General features: G+C 47.5%; 1 protein-coding gene across 1 annotated transcript in view; it reads right to left on the bottom strand.

The window, feature by feature from the left end:
* Window positions 1-12,978, bottom strand: part of ALG6 (ALG6 alpha-1,3-glucosyltransferase) — a 302,197-nt gene extending 289,219 nt beyond the window's left edge. The window contains exon 1 of the mRNA XM_085602411.1: window positions 12,781-12,978. Within this exon, the coding sequence (XP_085458537.1) occupies window positions 12,781-12,862 (82 nt within the window). The 5' untranslated portion in view covers window positions 12,863-12,978. The remainder of the gene's footprint in view (window positions 1-12,780) is intronic.
* Window positions 12,979-25,656: the final 12,678 nt, after the last annotated feature.

The raw sequence follows: 25,656 nt of genomic DNA on the forward strand, positions 1-25,656 counted from the left end.
GTGTGGGCGGTCCTTTCTCTGGATCTTGTAGCCGTCAGGGATTGCTGTGACGATGTCAGGGCCGGAGGTGGCGCTGGTCCAGGTTTCCGTGAAGAATGCAACATCGGGCGAGAGGGTGTTGATCAGGTCCCAGATCTCTACGGCGTGTCGGTGTAGGGAGCGCACGTTAAGAAGGATGCAGGTCAGGGTTTCAGTGGGTTCAGTAGGCCGCCCTTCGGCGGCTGCGGGCGTCTTGTCGGCGGTGAAGGATCTTCGGCAGTGTCCACACAAGAACTGCCCATGGGTCGTGTTGGGCGAGGATCTTACGCAGTCGGCGTGGCCTCCGGGGTTGATAGCGTGGAGGCTGGCTGAGTCGTAGCGGTGGGGACCAGGAGAACCAGGGTTCCTGGCGCTGGTCAAGTCACGGACGGGCTTGCCTTAGGCGCGCCAGTGGCACGCCCGCTGTGCGAGTGCGCTGCGCGACCGCGCAGCCGTTGCCATTTAGTAGAGGAGGGGGGCGGGAGCAGAGGAGTGGGAGGCGGGAGCGGGACTGAACGGGCGGCGGGGCCGCAGGGGCAGCAGATGTGAGAAAGTAGGCAGAACGGACACAGGAGATCCGCAAAATACAGAGACAGTACCACTAAGAACAGTAAACACAATATGCAGGCAATACAATAAGCAGGCAACAGTCAGGCACAATTTAGGAATAGCAGGGGGAAAACAGAATTACTGAAGTACCGCAGCAGCCTCGAACCCTGGGGAGAGAGGCTCCAAACTTGGTGATCCGGCTGAAGTGCGGCACTTCTGGGGAGAGTGCTACCTGACCAGAGGCCAAGGAATCACGCCACCTGCATCAAGTCACAGGGAGGTGTGACCACCTCCCAGACGAGATTTAGTGTATTAGGGCTTGGTGGGTGCGCTTGCCAGCGACGAAAGTCTGCACGAGTGGCACATTTGGTGTCCCTGTGCATAGTCCAGTTCAAACCAGTCCTGGGAGCCATTGGCTCCTGCTCTGGAGCAAAACTGGACAAAGGACATAGGAGTACCCTCTCCACTGTCCAGACCCTTCCATAGGAGGGTCCCCTGAATCTGTCCAACCCTCTCCCGTGGGTACATAAGGGCTTACCTGGCTGTAGGACCCTAGATTCGACGTGGAAAAGATTCTGAACCAGAAACCACTGAACATCGACCGTCTGGACACTCTGGACTTCGCTGGACTTTGTTTGGGCCCGCCTTCGTCTCCCTCTCAGTCTGAAGCATCATCTGTGCCTGTGCACAATACAGGCTCCGTGCAGGACCTGTGGAGCATCAAGGACAAATGAAGATATCTCTCTTGGAGTGAAGAAGTCACTCCCCTGCATCCGCACGCACCACATCTCGACTGATTGGTCTGCTGCTCCAGAGCTCCTACAGACTCCGAAGGCTCCAGCAACACAGGAGGTGGGTTTCTACGTCCCTCGAGGTTCGAACTGCCCTCTTACCAAGTTTGAGGCCAGAATCCCTCGTGGGGGCTGCAATACACGTAACCCTGTGCACCGCGTTCATTTGCAAGTGCATATGCTTGTTGGCGTTTCCCGAGCAAGTGCATTGGGCTCCGAGTAGCCCCAACCTCTGGCACCATTTCCTACCAAGAACTTCGGCCTCCTCACACGGAGTGCTCCATGGGCTGCTGTTTGGTGAAATCACTTGAGGTCCTTTTGTGACTACTGTGCCTCTGGCCTGTGGGTCCAATTGACGGTCAACGTTGCTGTCCTTTGTCTCCCCTGGTTGCTCCAGTGTTTCCCTGACTCCCCTGTGTTTGGTGAGTCTCCTGGACACTGCTGGTCCAAACCGTAACCTTCCTTGACCTTCCGCGTGGGTTGCCGTTGCCAAGGCTTGTTGGTGCTCCCGCCAGACACCGACCCCTCAGCACTCAACATCCTTCGTGGGACAGCTCGCATCGAGCTCCTGGTCGTCCTCGACGCCTCTTGGTCCCCGTGGCTGCAGAGTCAAGAACTCCATCAACGGACCTGAAGCACCCGACATTGGTGGGCATACGTCTACCAAGCCCCTGGTCACTCCTGAGTGACCCAGACTCTTTCCCCTCTGCTTTCAGGTACTCTTCGACAAGAATCCACCCTTGGATTCCAACTGACACTTTTCTTCCTTCCAGCAGCGGCTCTTCTTCGAAGTCCTCCATTGGGTTCGACGGCGGTTTCGGACGCCACTTCAGACCTATGCCCCCGGCTTTCCTGGGATAGGTAACTCTGGTACTATGGTATCCACAGGTGGGGTGCTCTCCAACCTCCTAACTTCTACTGGGTTTCTTCAAAGACCACTGGGAAGGGTCCTTAAATTCTAAAACTTCAACTGCGATTTCCCCATAGAATTGTACGGAGCACGCTGTCGTGTTCCCACACAACAACCGTCCTCCCTAGGGTCCCTACTTATTCACCTTGGGTGGTTCGTAGGGGTCCCAGCGATTCTACGTCCTCTAGACACTGTCTTGACTCGAGTCGCGGTTTTTATACCACTACTTTAGTATATGGTTTGGTCTCCCCCTGGAGCCCACTGTGTATTGGGAAGAGGTGTGGCGCAGCAGCAAATGACTCCGGAACCTGGGGTTCACAGTTCGATCCCCGGCGCCGGTGGCACATCAGCCCAGCACCATGTGACTCTGGGTAATAGCTTGCTTAATCTTCCTGACGGCCCCGGAGCCTTGACACCCTCGTGTAATTGTTTGCGCTTTACAAATACTGGACATTTACATTTAGTGCTATTTACTATAGTTTCTGTGCTACAGTATTGTGTGCTTTGTGAGTGTCTTCATGTAGAAGGTACTGTGTCGTACTAGAGAGTGTTATATTAATAAATACATATTTTTTATAAATACTGTGTGGTTCTCCTTTCATTTAACTAATACTATAAGGTGACATTCTGGTAAAACAAGCTGCTTAACATTTCTTCAAGACTAAGCCTGAAGGCTGCTCTCCACAGCTACCACTTGGGTAGCTTTCTAAGGTCATCTTTGACCTCTCAAATCACCATAACGGTTGTTTGGACTGGTATAAGGTGCCCACTTTAAATAGTGGACAGCATATACCAGGCTAACTTCTCACAACAAACTCTTTTGTTTAGCCAAAAGAGCGGTTTTCCAAATAGGGTTAGAAGATTATTTTACCTAGGTAGTTGGTGGTTCGCCTGAAAGACATTTTTAGAAAGTTAAGGTAAACTAGTACACTTTAAATTGCATGAAACCTGGAGCACTTGTCAATCCCACACAACACCTCGAACACTGCCTGCACACCATCCAGACCTGGATGTTCAGCACCTACTTGAAGCTCAACCCAACCAAGACGGAATTCCTACTTTTTGCTAAGAACAAACAAGAAACCAGACATGAGCCTTGATGGCTCCAAACCACTACTTTCACTAAATGCCAAGTCACTTGGATTCACCCTGGTCACCAACCTCGCCTACAAGAAATAGAATGCCAAAAACTAAAATGACCTAGTACCAGGAAGACATACATGGAAGAGAAATAAAGAATAAAGGAAAGAGAGAAAAGAGAGAGGAATTGGAAGAGGGGAAAAAAGGAGAAAGAGAATGAAGGAAAGAGAAAAGAAATGAAGGGGGGGATCAAAAGGCAAAGATGAAGATTGACAAAAGAAGGCTAGAGCAAGGCGATATGAAGAGGAGGAGAAAGAATGGGGGTACACAACAGGGAGGCATATAGAGAGATGATGATGAAGCTAGAAAGAGAGAGAATGTGATGAAGAGATCAGTGATCCTAAATACGTTTAAGAGAAACTCTGATATCTATGGTGCAAGCGGGACTCAACTCACCAGAAAACACTCGGTAAATTTAAATGCTACCAATATTTTAAAACTAAAGAACACAACACAATAAAATTCTGAAACATATGTAGGCACACAGAGAAATATTTACAGGCCACAAATACATGAAGATCATTAAAATGAGATAAGGGGACCCTGATAGATGAATTTTTAAAGTTTTAGAGCATAAATTGCCTAAAAGACATTTGATTTCTATTGAAGAACAGCAGTTGGGGATTGAATGACACCAAGGTGTGGTTTCAAGTCGACTGTGATGGAGAAGATGCCTGGCACACCAAGTGAGTAATTTCCGTCAAAGTTTTTACCTTCTAACTTAACCTTTTTTTATGAAAGCCAATATCTTCCAACTGTGGCAAGTGAGGGACCCTTAAAGTCAAATAGGTTGTTGTTGAGCTCCCGATAAAATTGTTAATTTTGGCTCCAAAAGCTCAGAGCGGAACAAAACTGAAGTTCATAGGTGCACAGGTCCCTTTGCTTCTGGTACAGATTTACCATGTTGCCTTGGCCCAAGGATTTACCTTCAAATTTAGTCACTTTTTCAGTTCTCAAAATACCACAGTGGGGCAAGGCTGGAAGTTATAGTCATGCAGGGCTCCACAACCCATTTTCTGCATGGCAAACGTTTTAGAACTGGACTAGCCTGTTATTTTTCATGCCTTGGGCACAGCCACTTAAGGAAGGCTCCACACCTTGTCTTTGTCCTCTGGAGGACAAACAATTTCAAAATACAACTTTTCTCCAACTGATGGTATGCGTCACCATTCCTGGAGCCCTCATGTCATGCCTCATGGCGCTAGGTTTCTCTTTAGCCAGGGCTCCTGCAGGGTCCAGTTTTCTGTGGTCAGCTGGGCCTTGTACGAGTCAAGAATCCTTCTGCTTTTTGCTTCTGTAGAGCAAGCAAATGGGAGGCCAATCACTTGACCCTTGGACAGCAGTTACAGTCCCTGTGTGACAGCAGGAGTGAAGAGTCATTAAGGCTTCTTCCTGCAGGAGGCAGGATTTTTCTTTCTTCCAGCAGGTCATTCTTCTTCAGTTGTAGTCTTCCCACATCCAGGAATGTTCTACGGTGGTGGTGGGGAGGAGCTAGGCTCACGCTGTGCACCAGCCAAAGATCAGAGACTTTTCCCTCCGGATCCTGTCTGTTTTGTTTAAGACCACCTCCTCTTGCAGCACTTCTTTGCTTTATTGTAAAAATTCCCCAGAAGTCCAAGATGGCTGAACCTTTCATCCCTATGAAGAGCTCTAGGCAGACATTAGCCACCCCCAATTTAGATGATTTCTTCTACTTTTTAAGTCAGAACTGGTTCTCACGACTACTGCAGTTGGAGATAAATGATCGAAGAGGGCTCTAGAAATGGAAGCAAGCAGATCCTATCAGTGTCATTTGGAAATTCCTAAGAAATATTAAGGTTGTCTTTTGTTCTGCAAGCTGCCTGGGAACTCTCCCAGGTGACTAATCCCCGCTAAGCGGCCAGTTGCTGACAACACCTCAGCTTTCCTAAGTAGTGAGGCTACTGGCAGGCAGAGCCATCAACTCCAGTTAGGACTATTCCTTGGCCTTTGGTGGAATGAGGAGTATCAAAACTTGGGTTAAGCCAGTTCTGACTCAGGCAGTCCAAAGAGCCATTTTTAAAGTTACATTTGCGCTATAGCTAACACAAATCTGATTTCCCCATTAAATCACATCTGTAAAAGTCGAACATTACTTGGAGTAACTCCTGTGGTTGGATGGTGGACTGAAAATCCCTAATTTATTCTTATAGTATGCAGCAAAGCAAGTGCAACACATGGTTAGATGGCCCTATCTGGGGAAAAAATCACTCATAGCAAGCACACACTCTTCTGGAATTATTCATGATGGGACAGGTGGTGGGGCCTAGTGACATTCCCTATTGGATTAGAAAAATTGCAGAAATATGGCATATCGTAGTTATTAGACCTGGTATCCTGGCGTGCTTTCCCCTGGCCTATTGACTTCTGACCTCCTGTTTTGCAGAATTCATTTTTGCTGGCATTAGGACTCTGGGTACTCTACCACTGCTAACCAGTGCTAACGTGCATGTGCTCTCTGCTTAAAACATTGAAACATCGGCTTATCCACAATTGGCATACTTAATTTACTTATAAGTCCCTAGTAAAGTGCACTACTTGTGCCCAGGGCCTCAAAATCAAATGCTGCTAGTGGGCCTGTAGAACTGTTTGTGCCACCCACTTGAGTAGCCCTTTAAACATGTTTCAGGCTGGCCATTTCAGAGCCTGTGTGTGCGGTTTTAAACTGTCATGTCGACCTGGCACATTAACCATCTTGTCAGGTCCAATCCTTCCTTTTTAATACATAAAAGTCACCCCTAAGGTAGGCCCTGGACAGCCCCAAGAGCAGGGTGCAGTGTATTAAAAAAGTTGGGCATGTACATTTTAGTTTTACATGTCCTGGGAGTGAACAACTAGTAAATTTGTTTGTCAGTACTGCAAGGCCTATCTGACCCATAGGTTAACATTGGGATTACCTTATTACATTTTATAATTGCAATTTCCAATTGGGAAAAGATGGACTTTTCGAGTTTGGTGTTTCTGCACTCACAATTTAAAATCACAACTTATGGTAAAGTTGGATTTTAAGTTGCAAGTCTGAAAATGCCACTTTTAGAAAGTTGCCATTGCCACACACAAAGGAAGCTTAGGTGTGACTGATGGGCCATCAACATCCTGATGTGCCATACTGCGCAGGATGGGATGGAGGAGTTGATACTTATTCCTTAATAGGCTGTGCCTGTCTCCACACAAAGGGTTGCATACCCCCCTGTAGTGAGTCTGAAGCCAGAGCAGGAAGGGCAGGGACTCTGTGCACTTCAAAGGACTCTTGAAAGGCAAAACTGGGTATAAGTACTGGACCTCCGACACCACCAACTCAGTACACTTCTGGTCCTGGGGACATTCTGCCAGGATGGACTGCTGTGCTGCTGAAAGGACTGTCACTCCTGCTCTGCTGTGCCTGCCCTCCTTGCCTGGGAGACAGAAGGACTTGACCTGCATCTCTCCAATCCGAGAACCAAAGTGACTCCAAAGGCTTGCTGGCTTACCTCCTGTTCTAAAGACTCAGGGAAATCAAAGACTTCCAACAACCCTGCTACAGCACCTGGACTCTGCCAACTGTGAGTCTTACCCCACCAAGTGGTGCCAATCCAGTCTTGGGTCCTTGGAAGTGGGTTTTTCTGTGGTGTACCAGAAAAATCCATGCATCGCCATCATTGCACCGTTCGGAACAGACGCATCTCCTTCAGGGCCGATGTATCACCTGCTTCGAGGACATCTAATCGCAGTTGTGCGGTTCAACGGCGAAACATCACCTACATCCAAGGCTGCTCAATGACAACGCATCTCTGAGTGTGCTGCTCGACAATGACGCATCGCCTATGAATTCTAAGGATCGGAACCGACACACCTCCTCCCTACTCTTTGCATCTCACCCTCTAGGTCAACGCATCCTCCAACCAAGGTACTTTTTTATCGGGACAAGGTTGGTCCCTGTAACCGACCCGCGGGCCATCGCACTTGGCCTGAACTTTTGAATTCGACCTGGTGAAGCACGACCAGATAGCCCCAGTTGCTTCTTTATGCATTTAAGCACTAAAATTGCAGATATTCTTTATAAATTCATAACTTCGGTTTTACTTATTGAATTTTTGTCGCTGTGGTCTTGTTTTGTTCAATAAATTAAGCTATATTTTACTAACAAGGTGTAAAATATTTCTGTGTGATGTTTTCTTTGTTTTAAGTGTCGCACAAATACTATACATATTGCCTCTTAAGTTAAGCCTGACTACTCTGTGCCAAGATACCAGAGGGTGAGTACAGGTTAATTTAGGGTGTGTATCTGACTTAGACAAAACAGTATGAAATCCTTGGGTCTGAACTGAAAAATAGTATGAACAATGTGTATGGCAAGCTGCTACTGAGTGGTAACTAAAACAATCAACACAGAACCGTTGGCTATATCCCACAGACTTAACTGTGGGCACTTCCCTTTACAGGACGAAATCCCTCACTCACCAAAGGTGACATGCTTCATCAAATGAGATTCTCCTCTCAAAGGAAAAACCTAGTTCCTTTGAGGGTTACAACCCCCTCTCTGAGAGGGAGGAGCTCAGGGATGTTTTAGGTGCCTACTCTATTAGGATATTCTAAATCCACATATGAAGAGAATTAGTGTGAGGGACTTGGAGCACTTTACATAATGCACACATACAGAAATAATTAATCATATGTGTGTAATTCAATGTTTAGAAAATGTTTACAAGACAAAAGGGGCTACCAGGTGTTAGGATTCACATGCCATCAATTCTGGTTGGCATTTTTTTAAGATCTGGAACACAACCCGAGGGTTCAAAATGTAACACAGTAGTTGGATTTTCTAATAAGAATGTATTTCTTCCCAAACAAACCAATTTTAGCAGTATTAGGATGATGAATGACTGGGGAAAAAACATAACTTCCAAACCCTCACCATGCAGTTTGCATGCAGCTCTCTGTGACAAAAGCAGTAACCCACTGAGCTTTGCCCATTAAATACAGTTCTGTGATTTGTGTGGTACAGGTTCTTTGCAGCAGGCATTTTAACCCTCTGCGCTACAATGGATGGGTCAAAACTGGCAATAGACAATACTCCAATCTCTCTCCAACAGGAAGATCAACCACCATAGATATAAATCTTGACTTTTATTGTTGCTTGAAATCTGCTGGGTTTAGAAGGAATCCTGCAGTGATTTTTGCGTTTTTGAGAGTGAGAAGTGAGTCATTATGCTGGACAGCCCTGTGGGTTTTGTTACTGGGTGCCGGTTTTGCAGCCTCCAGTAATAAAACCAGCCTCCCTTCCGATGCCCAGTACACCAGCCCGGCTTTGGAGCCAGGGCTTATTTGTTTTCACAATCAGACCCTGGATGGGGTTCACAAGGGGCTCTGGTGCTCGGGTGTCACAGAAATGGACACCTCGGGCTGCTTTTATATTATATCCTTAGAAAAGGGTAAACAGTATTTTCAAAAAGACCACATCCCTGAACATAGACAGAGAAGCAGTACACATTTTATAAAATATAATACGGAAAAGAGCAGATAAGACATTAAACATTTTGCACATTTATTTTTAAAAAGCGCCAAGGTTTGAGCACAGTCTGCCACGAATTCCACATGAAGTCCTCTTCCTTTCCGTGTGGTATTGTAAGTCTGGGTGAGCTGGAAAATAAAGGGCAGATGAGGTCAAGGGCGGAGCCGCCAATGCGTCCTAATGTGTCCATTGTATTGGTCACAGTGGGGGCAGGCAGGTGGCCTCCTCACTAAATGAGGTGTAAATCACTGCACAGCCGAGCCCATCAGAGGTAGCCGGGTTTTTGTACCGATTGATTGTTCCTCCAGTGTACCACGGCTCCTACAGTGTTGCTGGGCAGGTCCCTGCCCACAGATACAGTGGGGAAGGGGGAGGGGGTCCTGGCAACTGCAGAGGCTTTCTTCGCTATGCAGCACACCGGCCTGGATGATCCTGTAGTTTTTTTTTTTAAACTCAGAGCATTCCTGTCGTCCTGGGACGCATTTTTTAAATGAAGTAGGGGAACGGACTTTGTTAAATTAAATAAGTAGGGGCACACCGTGCCCTTCCATTCCCACCCACTTCGACCACTGGTTTCGGGAGTAAGGTGGCAGGTTATGGAAGACATTACAGGTTTGGAAATGGAAAGGTCAATAAAAATGTGCCTGCTTGGCATAGTGCCAAAATGGAAATTAAATAAAATGAAATTCAGAATGATGGCCTTGCGAACTGTACTATTGAAGAATAGGATTCCTATACACTAGGTGGCTCCTAGGGAAGCAGTGGTGACTAACTGGAAGAAGGATGTATTGGAATAAGCCTTAGCTACTGAGCAGCACATGAAAATGACTCAGAGTGATGACTAGATTACGGATAATCTGGCTGTCAGGGGCTAGATGCTCTGAAGGATTATGGACCTTCCAGACAACAGGCCACCTTGAAAGAGAATATGTGGAGGCTGGAAGACGATACCTAATGTATGCGACTGATGTCTGGGTTGAACAGGTATGGTTAACAAGGGGAGCCAGCGTGCCTGCAACTGCTGTAATGTATGATTAATTTCGCCTTAGATGCAGCTTTGGTAGCTAATGTAGTGATATTTGTTCTTTGTGTTTTAAAATCTCAATAAAAATAATTAAAATAAATAAAAAAACTTTCAATTATTTTTCTTGCAGTTATCCAGGCAAAGATGCTAACTGTTTTTGTCACACTCTAGCCTGTCAATGTAAAATCTAGCTGAACGTTCTAGCTGAACGTACACAGTGATTCAGTCTTTAAACCTTCAGTAATTGTGAAGGCACCTATATCAAATATATAGTCTGCCACTTTTTTTAATCCAATTTGTATGTTATACTAGCAATAGACTTTGATTATAGATGGGAGACCATCAGGTAACCTGTGAGATGGGGTAAGAAGCATACATGCCAACATTTGCAAAGCAGCTGGAGGGGAGCTTTTAAAAGGTAGTCAGGTAAGTTAATTTTCTCCATTGATTTGTATTGAAGTGGGGACAATTTAAGGCGGGAGAAAGCAAGATTCAAAGCCATTGTTTGCATAAAAAAAATAAGGAGTCTCCCGCTTGAATAGGGTCACCTGACGTGTGAAAGAGGAGTGCCTTGGGGACAGAAGTGGTACAAAAGGGGGTGGTGATGGACGGAGCATCAGAACCAATCAAACACTCACACCCAGTCAACAGATCTGTGTTTAATCCATCACCGTTCTTTAGCCCACTCTGCCACCCCAGTTCAGACATGGCCATATGCAAATCAGTCTGACCCTGTACCTCATGGGAACAGTCCAGCCCGAACTGCCAAGCCATGCCTTCCCTGGACCGGAAACAAGCTTCCTAGGACCGGTTTCTGGCATTTCAGCCGTCTTCAGCCAGGCTTGCTTGAATCCAGTGGCAAAGTGAGCAAGGGACTCGCATCTGAGCATACCCTGCCAACTTATGGCGAACAAAGCGGTACAAATGGGGGTGTTGATGGACGAAGCATCAGAACCAATCAAACACTCACACCCAGTCAACAGATCTGTGTTTAATCCATCACCGTTCTTTAGCCCACTCTGCCACCCCAGTTCAGACATGGCCATATGCAAATCAGTCTGACCCTGTGCCTCATGGGAACAGTCCAGCCCGAACTGCCAAGCCATGCCTTCCCTGGACCGGAAACAAGCTTCCTAGGACCGGTTTCTGGCATTTCAGCCGTCTTCAGCCAGGCTTGCTTGAATCCAGTGGCAAAGTGAGCAAGGGACTCACGTCTGAGCATACCCTGCCAACTTATGGCGAACAAAGCGGTACAAAAGGGGGTGGTGATGGACGGAGCATCAGAACCAATCAAACACTCACACCCAGTCAACAGATCTGGGTTTAATCCATCACCGTTCTTTAGCCCACTCTGCCACCCCAGTTCAGACATGGCCATATGCAAATCAGTCTGACCCTGTGCCTCATGAGAACAGTCCAGCCCGAACTGCCAAGCCATGCCTTCCCTGGACCGGAAACAAGCTTCCTAGGACCGGTTTCTGGCATTTCAGCCGTCTTCAGCCAGGCTTGCTTGAATCCAGTGGCAAAGTGAGCAAGGGACTCACGTCTGAGCATACCCTGCCAACTTATGGCGAACAAAGCGGTACAAAAGGGGGTGGTGATGGATGGAGCATCAGAACCAATCAAACACTCACACCCAGTCAACAGATCTGGGTTTAATCCATCACCGTTCTTTAGCCCACTCTGCCACCCCAGTTCAGACATGGCCATATGCAAATCAGTCTGACCCTGTGCCTCATGAGAACAGTCCAGCCCGAACTGCCAAGCCATGCCTTCCCTGGACCGGAAACAAGCTTCCTAGGACCGGTTTCTGGCAGAGGGGAGCCCATGGGGAGGAAGGTGGCTGCAGAGATCTTGCCCCCTGCTCTTCTGATTCCAGCCACATACGTGGTCTTGTTTTCTTGGAGGGTATTAATCTGCTTTCGAAATGCTAGCTGCAAAAAGCTGGCAAGGGTATTGTCTTTTTGTTCTTTTCTAATCTTGGTGCATTGTCTTTTTGTTCTTTTCTAATCGTGGTGCAATGCCAGCATAGGGGGTAGCTTATACATCTTGCCTTCGACATGCAGTTTGTTCCCTTCCGGTGCACCACAATGAGTATTTAGTATTCCCTGCCAACATGTCGGGGGCTACTTTTCACGAACCTCCAAAGAATGTTTAATCTTAATCGTGCCTCTCTATGTTGTGCTATTGAGCTAAACCCCAAACAATTAACTGGATGAGTTGCTCTCCCTGACAAGGAACAAGTTGAGACACCTGTCAAAAATATATATATGGTGTAAAAAGTGTCAGGACAAGCTTTAGCTTGAAACACTTTTTTGACTGTGTCAAAGAAAATTGTGTCTAAGCTAAAAAAAAAGCATTTGTGCTGCTCCAGTCAAGGTAATGGAATAAACAAGGCTACAAGTAGCAAGGTTGCATTAGCACCCGACAATGAACAACCTGAGGTCTCAGCTTGATTGCTCTCGTTGTTCCATATCCAGTGCAAGTAATAAGTTCATTAAGTCAATACGTTACCAATTGCATTCTTGTACTTGTAGTTATGACGTTTTCATTATCCGCTTCTCGTGTAACAGCGAGGCAAATGTGAGTCATAAATAATAATTCAATTAGATACAAAATTGCATGTTCCAGAATGCAATCAAACAATATTTCTGATTCCAATTAAGTGCAGCGCTTTACTCATGAACACATCACCTCATTGGCAAACCCAAAACACATGCATACAGAAAACTTGCCACCTATAAAAAAAAAAGCGAAAACAGTGAAATTTGCCCATAGAAGACTCTGCAGCAAATTCTATCTGAGGTGGCATAGCTCACATATCGCACAAATGCCTCACCAGAATAAGAGTTTAGAGAGACCGTCCAACGAACGCTCAGACCCGTTAGCACTGCCAGCACCAACCAGCTCCAATTGTCCATTCTGCTTACAGCTAAAGTTGCTGGCCACTACTTTGAAAGACTATCAGTAAATCTAAATTTAAATCCGTTGTCTGTTATCGATCTTTTGACAAACATGTGTTTATAATGCGAGTACTTCCGGGTCACGTGGCATTGGATGAATACAATTTTGGTAGTCGAGTGGGAGGGAATACTGGTAATGTGTAAAACGGCGTAGGATTGGAGTACTGTCAGCACCTCAACCAATCATAGTGCGTGTTGGCCATGGAGGCTGGAGCCCGCCCGTGCCTCTGTGGAGCATAAACACGGCCGCCCAACTGTCCTATGATTGTGAATGGGTGCAACGAGTTTCGGAATCATTTGCACTTTGCTGTTGAGTGACGGAAGGTGAAGCACTCACCGACGTAGCAGTAAAATTTGAGCCGGAGGTGAATAGCTAGCGGAAGTAGGGTGTGTTGCTTTCATTCTCCATGGGTAATGCTAAGTGGTTACGGCGGCGTTAGCAGCGTGGCAATGCGGAGGATGTTTTTTCGAGGCGGTTAGAGTCTTGTGGCGGACCTCGACATTTTTAAACAGGTGCAGGTTCGCAGCTGAGATTTGAGTCTAGTGCGCCCGCATTCAAAACCTTATTGTTTGACGAGAATGCTCCAAAAACGACTTGCTAGATAACTGTTAGCTGCTTCCCAATACACTGCGCTCTAGCGAATTCACACAAACAGCAGACCCTACGAGTGACAGCAGCAACTATTTCTGAATGGTATGAGATCTCGCATATTCGATTACTTGTTCTCCTATACATTACTCTCAGTGGCTGCACATGCTCTGTGGGTGATGAAAACTCCTACTTGTCTACTCTGCTGAATCTGTTCTCGGGGAACAGAAGGTTGCATTTACTGCCTCCTTTGAGAAAGTAGGCATGCACTGCTGCTGCCTAATTTATATCTGTCCTGTTATGGTGCCGCTGCTACATTACCTGTACCTGTCCTCCGAAGGAGGGAAGCTTGTTATATTATGAGCATTTTTATATCACTCTATCACCTGTGAAGGTATCCTTGCACTTCTTAGGTGTGTGAGGTTAGCCGGGAGGGGTTTACTTGAAGAGCCAGGTCTTCAGCTTCTTACAGAATTCAAGAAGAGAGGAAGAGGCTCTGATATGGTGTGGGATTTCATTCCACACTATAGGAGTGATGTATGAGAAGGCGCAATCTCTTGAACTGCTTTTATGTATACAAGGGATTTGTGCTAGTGAGAGTTCAGCTGAACAGAAGTGCCTGAAGAGTTGGTGGAAATGTAAGAAGCTGTCCAGGTAGACTGGGCCTGTGTTGTGTTTTGTTTTATTTTTATCTGTGGGTGTGTCAAGTCTGTCTAATTCCAACTTCGTGGACAAGGAAACCAAACAGATAATATTTAAAATATTAACTAAATGTTAATTGTCTGCTCAGCGCTGAAAGCACTGTTACCATAGTGTAGGGGTTAATGGTTGTTCATTGTTGTGTTTTCTCTTTTGTGTAGAAGCGAAGTACAGCTGGATGGCGTTGCCGTGATGCAGGAACCAAAATGAAGTGACGTGGGATCCGAGGAACGGGAAAGCCGCCAGGATCGTGCAGGAAACACCAGGTAGACTCGAGTAGAGCTGTCGACGCGGAGAATAGAGAACTCTGGCAACCCAATGGAGAACCAGAGGACACCGAAGTGACGTGACCCAGAAGTTCAGGAGGGTGAACCGGAAGGAACAGGAACGAAAACCCGAAGCTGGAACGCAAAGCGTTTTAGTGTGGGCACAGAGGGGCTTTATGCTCCTCTGTCGTTGCCTTCACATGTTTGGCAGCGAAACAGGTAGGTATTGAAGGTCGCCGGTGCCCCATTGCGCTACAGGCCAGAGAGCAGGACCTGCATTCCCAACAGTGAGAAACTTTAACTATGCATATTCGTGTATCAGGAGCCAGTGGAATTACATCAGGTGTGGGGTGGTGTGAGACCGGCATAGGGACGAGTCTGGCTGCTGAGTTCTGTAGTCTTTTTGTGAGTTGCTTGATAATTTCTGCATAGAGGACCATTCCACGATTCAGTGTGCAGGCAATAAGGGCTTGGGTGACTCTTCCTAATGTCGCCTGGTAGTCACTTGTAGATTTTTCTCAGCATCCTCGGGGTGTGGAAGCAGGATGTGGCAACAGAGTTGACCTGTCTGAACATGTCCAGCGTGCTGTCAGTGATGATTCTGATGTTTCTTGTTTGTGGTGAGGGAGTGGGTCTGAAGTCTGTAGGCCACTAGGCAGAGTCCCACAGCGAGGTATCTTTTCATAAGCTTACTAATTCGGTCTTGTCCATGTACAGCATGAGGCAGTTGGACTTCATGCAGGTGGCCACTTCGGTCATGCAGAAGTTTACATTTTGGTTTGTGCTGGGTGTTTTGTACTAGCGGGATGGCATCAGTTGCATGTCTTTCGGGTAGGTGAGTATATTAACGATGTGTGCTCCGATGATGTCTTCAAGCAGAGTCAAGTATATGTTGAAGAGGATCATGCAGAGCTAATAGCCTTGCGGGACATCACTTATGAGTTCCCAGGCTTCTGAGGAGGGAGGTGGCATGTTGATGGTTTGTGTTCGTCTGGTGAGAATTGCGCATATCCATTGGTGGACCGGTCTTTGGATGCCAATCTCGTGCAGTGGGAGAATGTGAAGAAGGGTGCAGAAAATCAAGCAGAATGAGCACTGCTGCTTCTCCTCTGTCAGGGATCATCCGGATGTCATCTGTTGCTGCAATGAGGGCTGTCTGGTTTGGTTTGAATCCCTATGGCATGGACTTGAGGAGCAGTTGGCTAGCAAGGTGGTCAGCAAGATATCCGTTGATGACTTTTTCAAGGACTTTGGCTGAGTGTGGTAGGAGAGAGATCATTCAGTAGTTTGCAAGCTTGGCTGGGTCTTCTGAGGGCTTCTTTAGTAGATCGATTGTCAGCTGCGTTTTTTCAAGCCTCTGGGAAGGCACTGTGTCCATGGAGGTGTTGAGGACGAGGGTGAGAGCTTCACTGACTTGGGTGGACCTTTTATTGAAGGCATGGTGTGGGCAAGGGTCTGATGAGGCCCCAAAGTGATTATTGCATTTTTTAGTGATGGTGTTCCATGTGGTCCTTTGCCTGATATCGGTTGACTTGTTACCAGGATACAGGGGTCGGATTGTGGGTCAAAATTGTTGTATATCGCTGTTTGTTGCAGCAAAAGTCTAAGAGGTCATTACACAGTTACTATGTTGGGGTGATGTAGCTAGTGGTTGCTGCTGGTGAGGTGAAGTCCTTGCTGATGCAAAAATGTCTTTGCTTCTGTTGTTGTTACATTCAGATTCGTCCTTCCTCTTAGTTTCCCCGGTCTGCTTGAGGTACCACCTTAGGGTGGATTTAAACCTGTTCTTGTCTGGTTCTTCTGGGCTTGCTCTCCACCTGCTTTCTAGTTGTTTGTAGTGCCGTTTGGTCATTCAGAATTCCTCCATGTACCATCTGGTCTGCGTTCGTATTTTTGCTAGATGGCTTTGCTTGCGAGTGGCCAGGGTATTGGCATAGGCAGCAATCCAGTCATTGAAGATGTTGATGGTGCTTGATGGGTGGCCTGTTTGTTCTGCTTGGTTCCTGTGGAGGGCGAAAGCCCAACTTCTGATATTTTGTTCCAGCGTTGCCAGGCCTGTCGAAGTAGTTCTTCTGCAGTGAGGGATTTTGATTGTAAAGCAGACAATGGAGTGGTAGGTCCAGGTGATGATGGGTGTGGGTGTCGCAATCCTGAAGTTGTTGAAAGAAGTTAAGAGGGAGTTCAGTATGTGTCCTGTGGCTTGAGTGGGACTTTTAACATGTGTGAGTCTGAAGTTTCTTAGGCTTTCGAGGTGTCCAACTCAGTTGGAGTCGGTCTGGGTGGAATTTGAGGTCACCTAGGAGGATGTAGGCATTGGAGTCTATGACTAGCGTTGTGACTAAGCCCATGATGTTGCTGGTTAAACTGGTTTGGGTCCTGGTGGTAAGTAGACCAGGATTCATCGGTTAGCGAGGTTAGCATGTCAGTTGCATAAAGGAAAGGAAATATCCAGTATCAATAAATACTAAATACATCTTTGAAAGTTGCTGCCTAATCCATGCATGGGCCCTAGCCGAGTCTAATTTGTCAGTAATGTCCCTGACTCGGTCCATGGGCGTAAGACATGCTAACCTCGCAGTCCTGCCAAGAGTCAGCGAAGGTTCCCTCTGTTTGAAGCAAAATCCGAAGGTAACCCCTTTTTTTTACTGATGTTTGGGGCACTTTATACTTAAGTCTTCATCAGTTTTTCTCCACAAAAGGTGTCCAGGTCCAATTAATTTTGTATATAAAGCCTACTAGACAGTGCATGCGCTGTCTGTTGCAAGACATAATGATAGCTTACAGTGGGCTTACAGCCAGTACAGTGGTTGGCTTTATTGTCACCCTCATTTACTTGCACCTTATTCACATGATCATGTGGGCTTTCCTTCCTCTCTGTGCGTTTGTCTCTTAATTGGAGCATGGATGCAGTACTTGTCCTTGTACTGCTCACTTTTCAAGCACTACTTTTTTTGTTTATTTAAGCACTCCATAAGAGTGCACATATTCTCCCTCATGTACTTTTCTCCCCCTGCACTCTGTGTTCCTCTCTCTCATCCAAGTGCTTTCCCACAGTTTATATGTTGCTTTCTATTCCACACGCGTGTCCGTGCCAGACCCACTTTGCTGTCTTTAGCCTGTTTGTTCCCGTGCCCTCCTTGTTGCTTCCTCCAGCCGCACTCCTGTTTTGCTTCCACTCTGCATCCACATCCCCTGTGTTGCTTTATCCCCCCAACCGTACCTCTGTGTTGCGGTGGCTGCCCGTGTTGCTTCCCCTGTGTTTTGCTTCTCACACCTGCTTAAAAATAAAAAAGGTTTTGCATGTTTTTTTCTTCGGTGCCAATTCAACATGGATGAACTAAACAAAAAAATATAAGCAGCTGCTTTATTTTGTATGCATGCCCCTACAAAATGATGCCATCGGCTACATTAAAAGTGTTCTTGAGCCATGCTGCACATCATTTGTGATGCTGTACAGCACGGCTAAATACCACTGGCAAAGACAAGGCATATTGTCTTTGCCAGTGCATGTTTCCTACATGTTGCAAAATCTAAAGGCATCTGTACCCAGGGTTTGTTAAGTCCCTTTTTTCCCCCTGAAGTGAACCTATACAAAAATATATAAATATATATTCTTATAAGAGGGGGAAAAAGTGTTGTGCATGAAAATAAAAAAAAATCGTCTAAAAATGTCATCAACAAAAGGTTGTTATGCTATTACCATCTTCCTAGGTTACAGGAACAATGAGAGTTGTTAAAAAAACATAAAAGGATCACATTTTACTATAGTCCTTGATATAAATACAAGAAGGTGAAACAGTTTTCTTCTGTGATTATTTTCCTTGATAACTGTTTTCCAAAAGTAATATACTATGACATCTGTCAGACCTTTCTAGTAGCAGGAGTGTGTGGTGTTGGGTGTCCAAAAACTCACAATGCCCAAAGCCAAGAACTGAACTGCAGCTTATTAAGGTAAAATGTAATGAATCAAAATTAGTTAAGAAGGAACTCTATACATTTTTTTTAAATTTGCTCTAGATACTGAATTTAGGAATAGTGGTTATTTGTACAACTTTGAATTAGGGGTTACCAACCTGATTACAATGAATGTGTTGCCCCGATGGCAGCTGTGGACTCAGGGCTGCCCTGAGGTCAGCACATTCATGTGAAATAATAATGATAATAATCAGCTGCTCCGTGTTTCACTGTGCAGGTGGCACTCGCCTGCAACTTAATGAAAGATAGTGTTGGTGCTACATATGCGCCAGTGCTATCAATATTACAGAAGGGACCGCAAAGAGTCTGCGGCCCCTTTTGTAATACAAAAATGCTCTGAGGGCACACAAAGCGGTCGCACACGCCTGTTGTGCCCTTAGGGCACTTTGTGTAATATGACCCCCATGTTGGTCAACCCTTTCAACTTCCCATGCCCCCATAAATTTGTTGTTTGGGGAAAATGTATTATTGTTGTGGAAGCTGCCAGGCCCATGTCCGTCTTAAAAGAAACATTGGCTAAAAGCAAACCTTTTTTTCGGTCTCAAAAAGCACATACTGCCATACCAGTTTTTGACACTGACTGGAACTACTTTGTGAAAGGATGTATTCCTGAAAGGGCGTAATGCAATCACTCACATTAAAGTTTGCCAATGACTGAAGTGGACTGACTCATTACCCCATGCTTCAGTGAGCGAAAGACCAATATTTACGATTCAACAATACTCCAATGGATGACGAGGACTGGCTGAATCCCTGCAACATATATAGAATGACTTCACTCACAGTGACGTTAGCTAATCGCTCGAGTGAGGTTGAACAATTGCTCAATACAATATACTGTAGTGGGCCAAAGGCAAATGACAATGACAATGACACAATACACCAATGGATGATGAAGGCTGGCTGAAAGCCCATGTTGTATGGAATGCTATCACTCACAACGAAGTTAGTCAGTGGCTGAAGTGAGATGACCTATTACTCTGTGCTGTATACTGTTGTGGATCAGACACCTTATTCCCCAGTGCCAGGGGGCAAACACCCCCCACCCATCAAGCAAATATCTTAGCAGTCTAGTAGAATTCCTGCTTGTGATCCAAGAGCAGGAATCCTGAGACTCTCCCCTTTCCAGTGGAGCCCCACTTGTCCAGTTTCCTGCCCAAAGACTGGCACAAAGCTCCCAGGCAAGAGCAACAAAAAAATAAAATGGCTGCTACATTTTCTATTCCCTGGGAGATTTACTGCACCCTGTTAGGGCCTATATTCAATGCCTCCCACCCCTGGTAATGGGGGAAAAAAACGTAAAACTATCTATGCCCTTTGGGAGGTTGCCCCTCACCCATGCAGGTTGAGGAAGGCAGACCCTCCTCCTTTACCCAAGAGCATGACTCCTTTTGGGAGAGGTACCGCTGGAAACGTATATTCTACCCTTTCCACCAGTGCATCTCCCATGCTCTGTGATGTCCTGAGGCCAACCAGACACGTACCATACACTTCACTTCCTTCTGATGGCTGCGTCGTCCAGAGGGCCTGTACTGTCTATGCACCATAAGGCACACTCATTTTATAGATGAGGGGGTGTAAGAGGCTGACTTGAAAGAGATTCTGTGTCAGCCGCCCTGAGTATTTAAATAGGAGGAAGTCTAAGAAGCAAGCGCTGGAGGTTCCCTCACAGCCTCCACAGTGGACGAACTTCTCACGTCCTCTGCACCATGGAGATAGTGTGGTGGATGGGAACATTTCATCCACCGCACTAAATGGGTTAAAGTCCACCCTGATCAAAATGATATGTCCCATTTACATAAGTTTACTTCTCTAAAGAGTGTGGGTGTATTCGTACATTTTTATTTGTGTTGTTTACACGCTACTTGTTCCCAACTTATCATGCACTGATTTAAGACTTCATGTCATACTTTGTGTAATCAATCCCAAGTGATAACTCTCCACCCATTAAATAGTGGGACCACTGGCTATGGTACTTACATGGTGTGCAGTTGCCACACCATCCAGAGTATTGGACCTCTTTAGAATAATGCACTAATTACATGTGCTTTAACATGTTCCAAGGTGTGCAAACTTGGAATTTCGGCTATTTGTCCACACTGCATGCAAATAGTGTGGGTGAGAAACCCAGAGTGTAGAACTTATGCAACCTGATTCAGATACAAACATGGAGTTAGCATGGGGTTTGGAATGGCCCTCTAAGTGCTGATAATTTTATTTGCCATAAGCGATTGAAAGTCTGAGATATCTGCCACAAGTTCATGTATACAACCTTCAGATTACAATCATTTCCCCACAATAAGAACATCGACCATAGAAATGTTTTACCAGCCATGTTAAGTGGACAAGAGCACAGCTATGAAATGGCCTATTCGGTTAAGATACCTGGTGCAGAGATATGAGTGTATCCCACACTAAGAACGGCTCTCTTTAGGAACAACTCGTCCAAGCCCTCAAAAACACTAGAATTTTTTTCATGCTGCTTGACCGCTTCTGACAAACAAAAACGTTCGAATTTGCCTGCACTCCTTTCAAAGGGGCAATACTGTCACATTCTCTTTTTATGTTTATTGTACGGTTCAAAGAGATATTTAAGGTCAATGATGTTAATCATGCCCATCAAATGTTTAGTTCATGTTAGAGTACTTTAGATTTTGATATTGGTAAAAGGGGTTTTAGAATTTGGGGGCTGTGCGTGTTGAATCCATTTAGGGGTCGATTCTGATCTCGCTTAGAAGGCCCTCCGACAGCCGTCCGTAGCGTTACCTTCCGACCGACTCGTTCCGGGAGCCAGTCCATCCAAACAATGAAGTACAATGCGCAAATGTCTCCAATTCCCGAGCGACACATATGCTCTGACTCCAGCACCATTTTCCGTATGACCCAGCTCCGTAAACGCTGAATAGAGTCATCCGGAGCCATTACCAAAGCAGTTTCCGGCCATGCAAGTACGATGAGTATTTCCTACGCGCCGAATAGGTCGCCACCTCCAGCACGTCAAAGCATCCGGAAGAGCTGTAGTTCATCTCTGATTCGTGCCACAACACGATCACTGCGTGTGAGACGAATCAGCCATGTATCCGATCGTGCATGTCATCCCCATACTGTATGCCTATGGGCGATTCAACAACCGTAACTGACACGTTTGTCACTGACGGTAAGTCAGACACCTACCACACACAAACATATCACAACCCCGCGAAAGGCAACAACCCCATAGGGGGTGGATGTCTATCACTCCCAGCATTGTCCACCCCATAGGGCACGGGTACTCGTAGTACGGCCCCTCGGGCCGCCAGCGGCCCGGCAAGCCTTTCTTAGCGGCCCGCGGACCTTGCAGACATCGTACCGGTGTGTATTTTTTTTTTTTTTTTTACAGTGTCAGCAAACACAGACTGCTTTGTGGGGGCCGGGCAATTCAAGTGATAGTCAAAGTGGAACTACAGGGGCGCTTAGAAGAGGTGAAATACAACAAAGCCTCGTTATCATGCAAATGGTCTCTTAAAGACCTGTGAAGTACTCTGGTGGGGCTGTGTGTGTGCCCCGGAAGGGAAGCTGCTTCAGCTGCCACACAAGCGGGGGTGAGGTGACAAAGAATGACAGAGGACAGCAGGGTGTGAGATTCGGGTGAGGTGACAGAGGGCAGTAGGGAGAGACAGACAGGGACAGATAGAGACAGAAACAGGGGCAGACAGAGCTAGATAGAGACAGGGACAGACTGACAGAGACAGATAGAGGCAGAGACGGATAGAGGTAGAGATAGACAGAGACAGACCGCGATAGAGAGAGAGAGAGAGACAAAGATAGAGGCAGGGACAGATAGAGGCAGAAACAGACAGAGATAGAGGCAGAGACAGGGACGGGGCAGATAGATAGAGGCAGAGACCAACGGAAAGTGAGACAGAGGGAGAGAGACAGATAGAGACAGGGGCAGACGGAGCTAGATAGAGGCAGAGACAGGGACAGATAGACAGACAGGTACAGACAGAGACAGATAGAGACAGGGACGGGGCAGACAGAGACGGAAAGGGAGACAGAGGGAGGGAGGGAGACAGAGACAGGGACAAACAGAGACAGGGACAGATAGAGGCAGGGACAGACAGAGGGAGGGAGACGGAGTGGGAGAGGGAGGGAAACAGGAAGAGTGAGACATGGAGGGAGGGAGTCAGGGGGAGACGGAGGGAGAGGGAGACAGACAGAGGGATGGAGGCAGTGGGAGGGAGACAGAGAGAGAGGGGGACAGAGAGAGAGGGGGACAGAGAGAGAGGGAGACAGAGAGAGAGGGAGACAGAGAGAGAGGGAGACGGAGAGAGAGGGAGACAGGAAGGGAGACAGAGAGAGGGAGGGAGACAGAGAGAGGGAGGAAGACAGAGGGAGGGAGGAAGACAGAGGGAGGGACAGGGAGACAGAGAGGTATGGAGACAGACGGAGTGAGGGTGACAGAGAGGGAGACAGAGGGCAACAGACAAAGGGAGGGAGACAGACAGAGAGAGACAGACAGAGGGAGGAGGGCGACTGACAGAGGGAGACAGGGGAAGGGAGGGAGAGGGAGACAGACGGAGGGAGACCGTCAGAGGGAGGGAGACAGGGAGGGAGACAGAGAGAGGGGGGAATAGAGAGAGGGGAGGATAGAGAGAGAGGGGGATAGAGAGAGAGGGGGATAGAGAGAGAGGGGGATAGAGAGAGAGGGGGATAGAGAGAGAGGGGGATAGAGAGAGAGGGGGATAGAGAGAGAGGGGACTAGAGAGAGAGGGGATAGAGAGAGAGGGGATAGAGAGAGAGGGGGATAGAGAGAGAGGGGGATAGAGAGAGAGAGGGGGATAGAGAGAGAGAGGGGGATAGAGAGAGAGAGGGGGATAGAGAGAGAGAGGGGGATAGAGAGAGAGAGGGGGATAGAGAGAGAGAGGGGGATAGAGAGAGGGGGATAGAGAGAGAGAGGGGGATAGAGAGAGAGGGAGACAGAGAGAGAGAGACCAAGAGGGGGGGAGACCAAGAGGGGGAGGGAGACAGAGGGGGAGGGAGACAGAGAACGACAGGAAGGGAGGGAGGGAGACAGAGAGAGAGAGGGAGGGAGACCGAGAGAGAGGGAGGGAGACCGAGAGAGAGAGAGGGAGACCGAGAGAGAGAGAGGGAGACAGAGAGAGGGAGGGAGGGAGACCGAGAGAGAGAGAGGGAGGGAGACCGAGAGAGAGGGAGGGAGACCGAGAGAGAGGGAGGGAGACCGAGAGGGAGGGAGACAGAGAGAGAGGGAGACAGAGAGAGGGAGACGGGAGACAGAGAGAGGGAGACAGAGAGAGGGAGACAGAGAGAGAGGGGGACAGAGAGAGAGGGGGACAGAGAGAGAGGGGGACAGAGAGAGAGGGGGACAGAGAGAGAGGGGGACAGAGAGAGAGGGGGACAGAGAGAGAGGGGGACAGAGAGAGAGGGGGACAGAGAGAGAGGGAGACAGAGAGAGAGGGAGACAGAGAGAGAGGGAGAAAGATAGAAGGAGACAGAGGGAGACAGATAGAGGGAGACAGAGGGAGGGAGAGATAAATGGAGAGAGGGAAGGAGACAGACAGAGGGAGGGTGACAGAGAGGGAGGGAGAGAGAGATGTGTATGCCGGGTCCAGTGGCTCAGTGGACAAAGGCGTCCGCTGCAGGGGCCTGTTATCCACCTCATGGTCACAGTTTCTTTTTGTTGCTCTAGCCCCGCCCCCACGGTGTGGCCCTCGGCCACAAACCACACTGTAAATTTGGCCCCCGAGAGAAAGTTTGTGAGTACCCATGCCATAGGGGGTGGATGTCCATCACTCCTAGCATTGTCCACCCCATAGGGGGTGGATGTCCATCACTCCCAGCATTGTCCACCCCATAGTGGGTGGATGTCTATCACTACTAGCATTCTCTACCTATAGGGGGTTGGATATTTATCACTCTCACCATTATCCACCCCATAGGGGGTGGATGTCTATCACTACCAGCATTGTCCACCCAATAGGGGTGGATGTCCATCACTCCCAGCATTCTCCACCCCATAGGGGTGGATGTCTATCACTACCGGCATCGTCCACCCCGTAGGGGGTGGATGTCTCTGACTCCCACCATTGTCCACCCCATAGGGGGCAGATGCCGAACATTCCCCCAGTGCTGTCATGCCAAAATTGTGTTTTGTGTGTAAACTGCCTGCAAAATTGACACATTAAGAGATATATTGAACAAACCCCCTCCCCCCCCCCCCCCCATCTCTGTAGTGACAAAAAGGTGAGTGTGGTGTTCAATCCCCCAGCATTGTCAAGCACATAGGGGTTATGGGGTATAACCCCCCCCATCAGTAGTCACACAAAGGTGAGTGTAGGTCTCACGCCCCAGCATGTTCAACCAATCATGTATTTTTTGGGCCTTAACCCACAAGAATGTAGTGATAAAGTGTAGTGGTTGTGTGCCAAACAACTAGAGAACTGTTGAGGCAAATGTTGTGTGTGTTACATACCCTCAGCCATATGCAGCCAATCAGTGCTCTTGGGGGCTAAGACTGCCAGCAATTTTCAATTGGACAATGTAAGATGTGACCATAGAAACACATTTTTGTCACAAACAGACACAAATACTAAGGATTCCATCTGAAACTACAGTTTTGATGAGATCCAGTTCCACACTGCAGCAATGGAAATTGCAAAACCTAAGGAATGTGCAGAGTGAAGATGTAAGAGTCCCAGGGCCAGTAGAGAAAAAAACTCAACAAAACATCCACTCAATGCCCTTCACAGACAGTTGAAATACATGTGTCAGGAGGCAACCGTGTTGCGCCTACCTAACTTTCAGCAAACTACAATTCCCAGAAGGCCTGCCCAGGAGGGGGATTTAGGTGACAGAGGCGCACAGGAAGTTGCGCGTAATCTGTTCCCGTTTCGGAGATCTCTCGCGGCCGTGGAGAACGAAGGATCAGAAAGGCGTCCTGTGCAGTTACCAAGCCTTCGGAGAGTCGGTCGCTCGGCCATCTTGGAACCGTAAATACTTTGAGGGAGATACAATGGAGTGGGATGCGGCGGAGATCTAATCCGCTTATTGCCGTCCCCTGTTCATTTTGAGACCTTTGCAGTCAATGCGGGCTGTGTGTGTGCCCGCGGAACCTTGACCAGCGCTACACCTTCCAGGTGTCTACCACCACAGAAGCACGTGAGGGGCGGCGGAATACGGCAGCGGTCTCAACCGCGTATTACCAAGCGCGCCCTCGCGTACAT

The sequence above is a fragment of the Triturus cristatus genome, chromosome 4_2 (assembly GCF_964204655.1).
Source record: "Triturus cristatus chromosome 4_2, aTriCri1.1, whole genome shotgun sequence".
Taxonomy (NCBI): domain Eukaryota; kingdom Metazoa; phylum Chordata; class Amphibia; order Caudata; family Salamandridae; genus Triturus; species Triturus cristatus.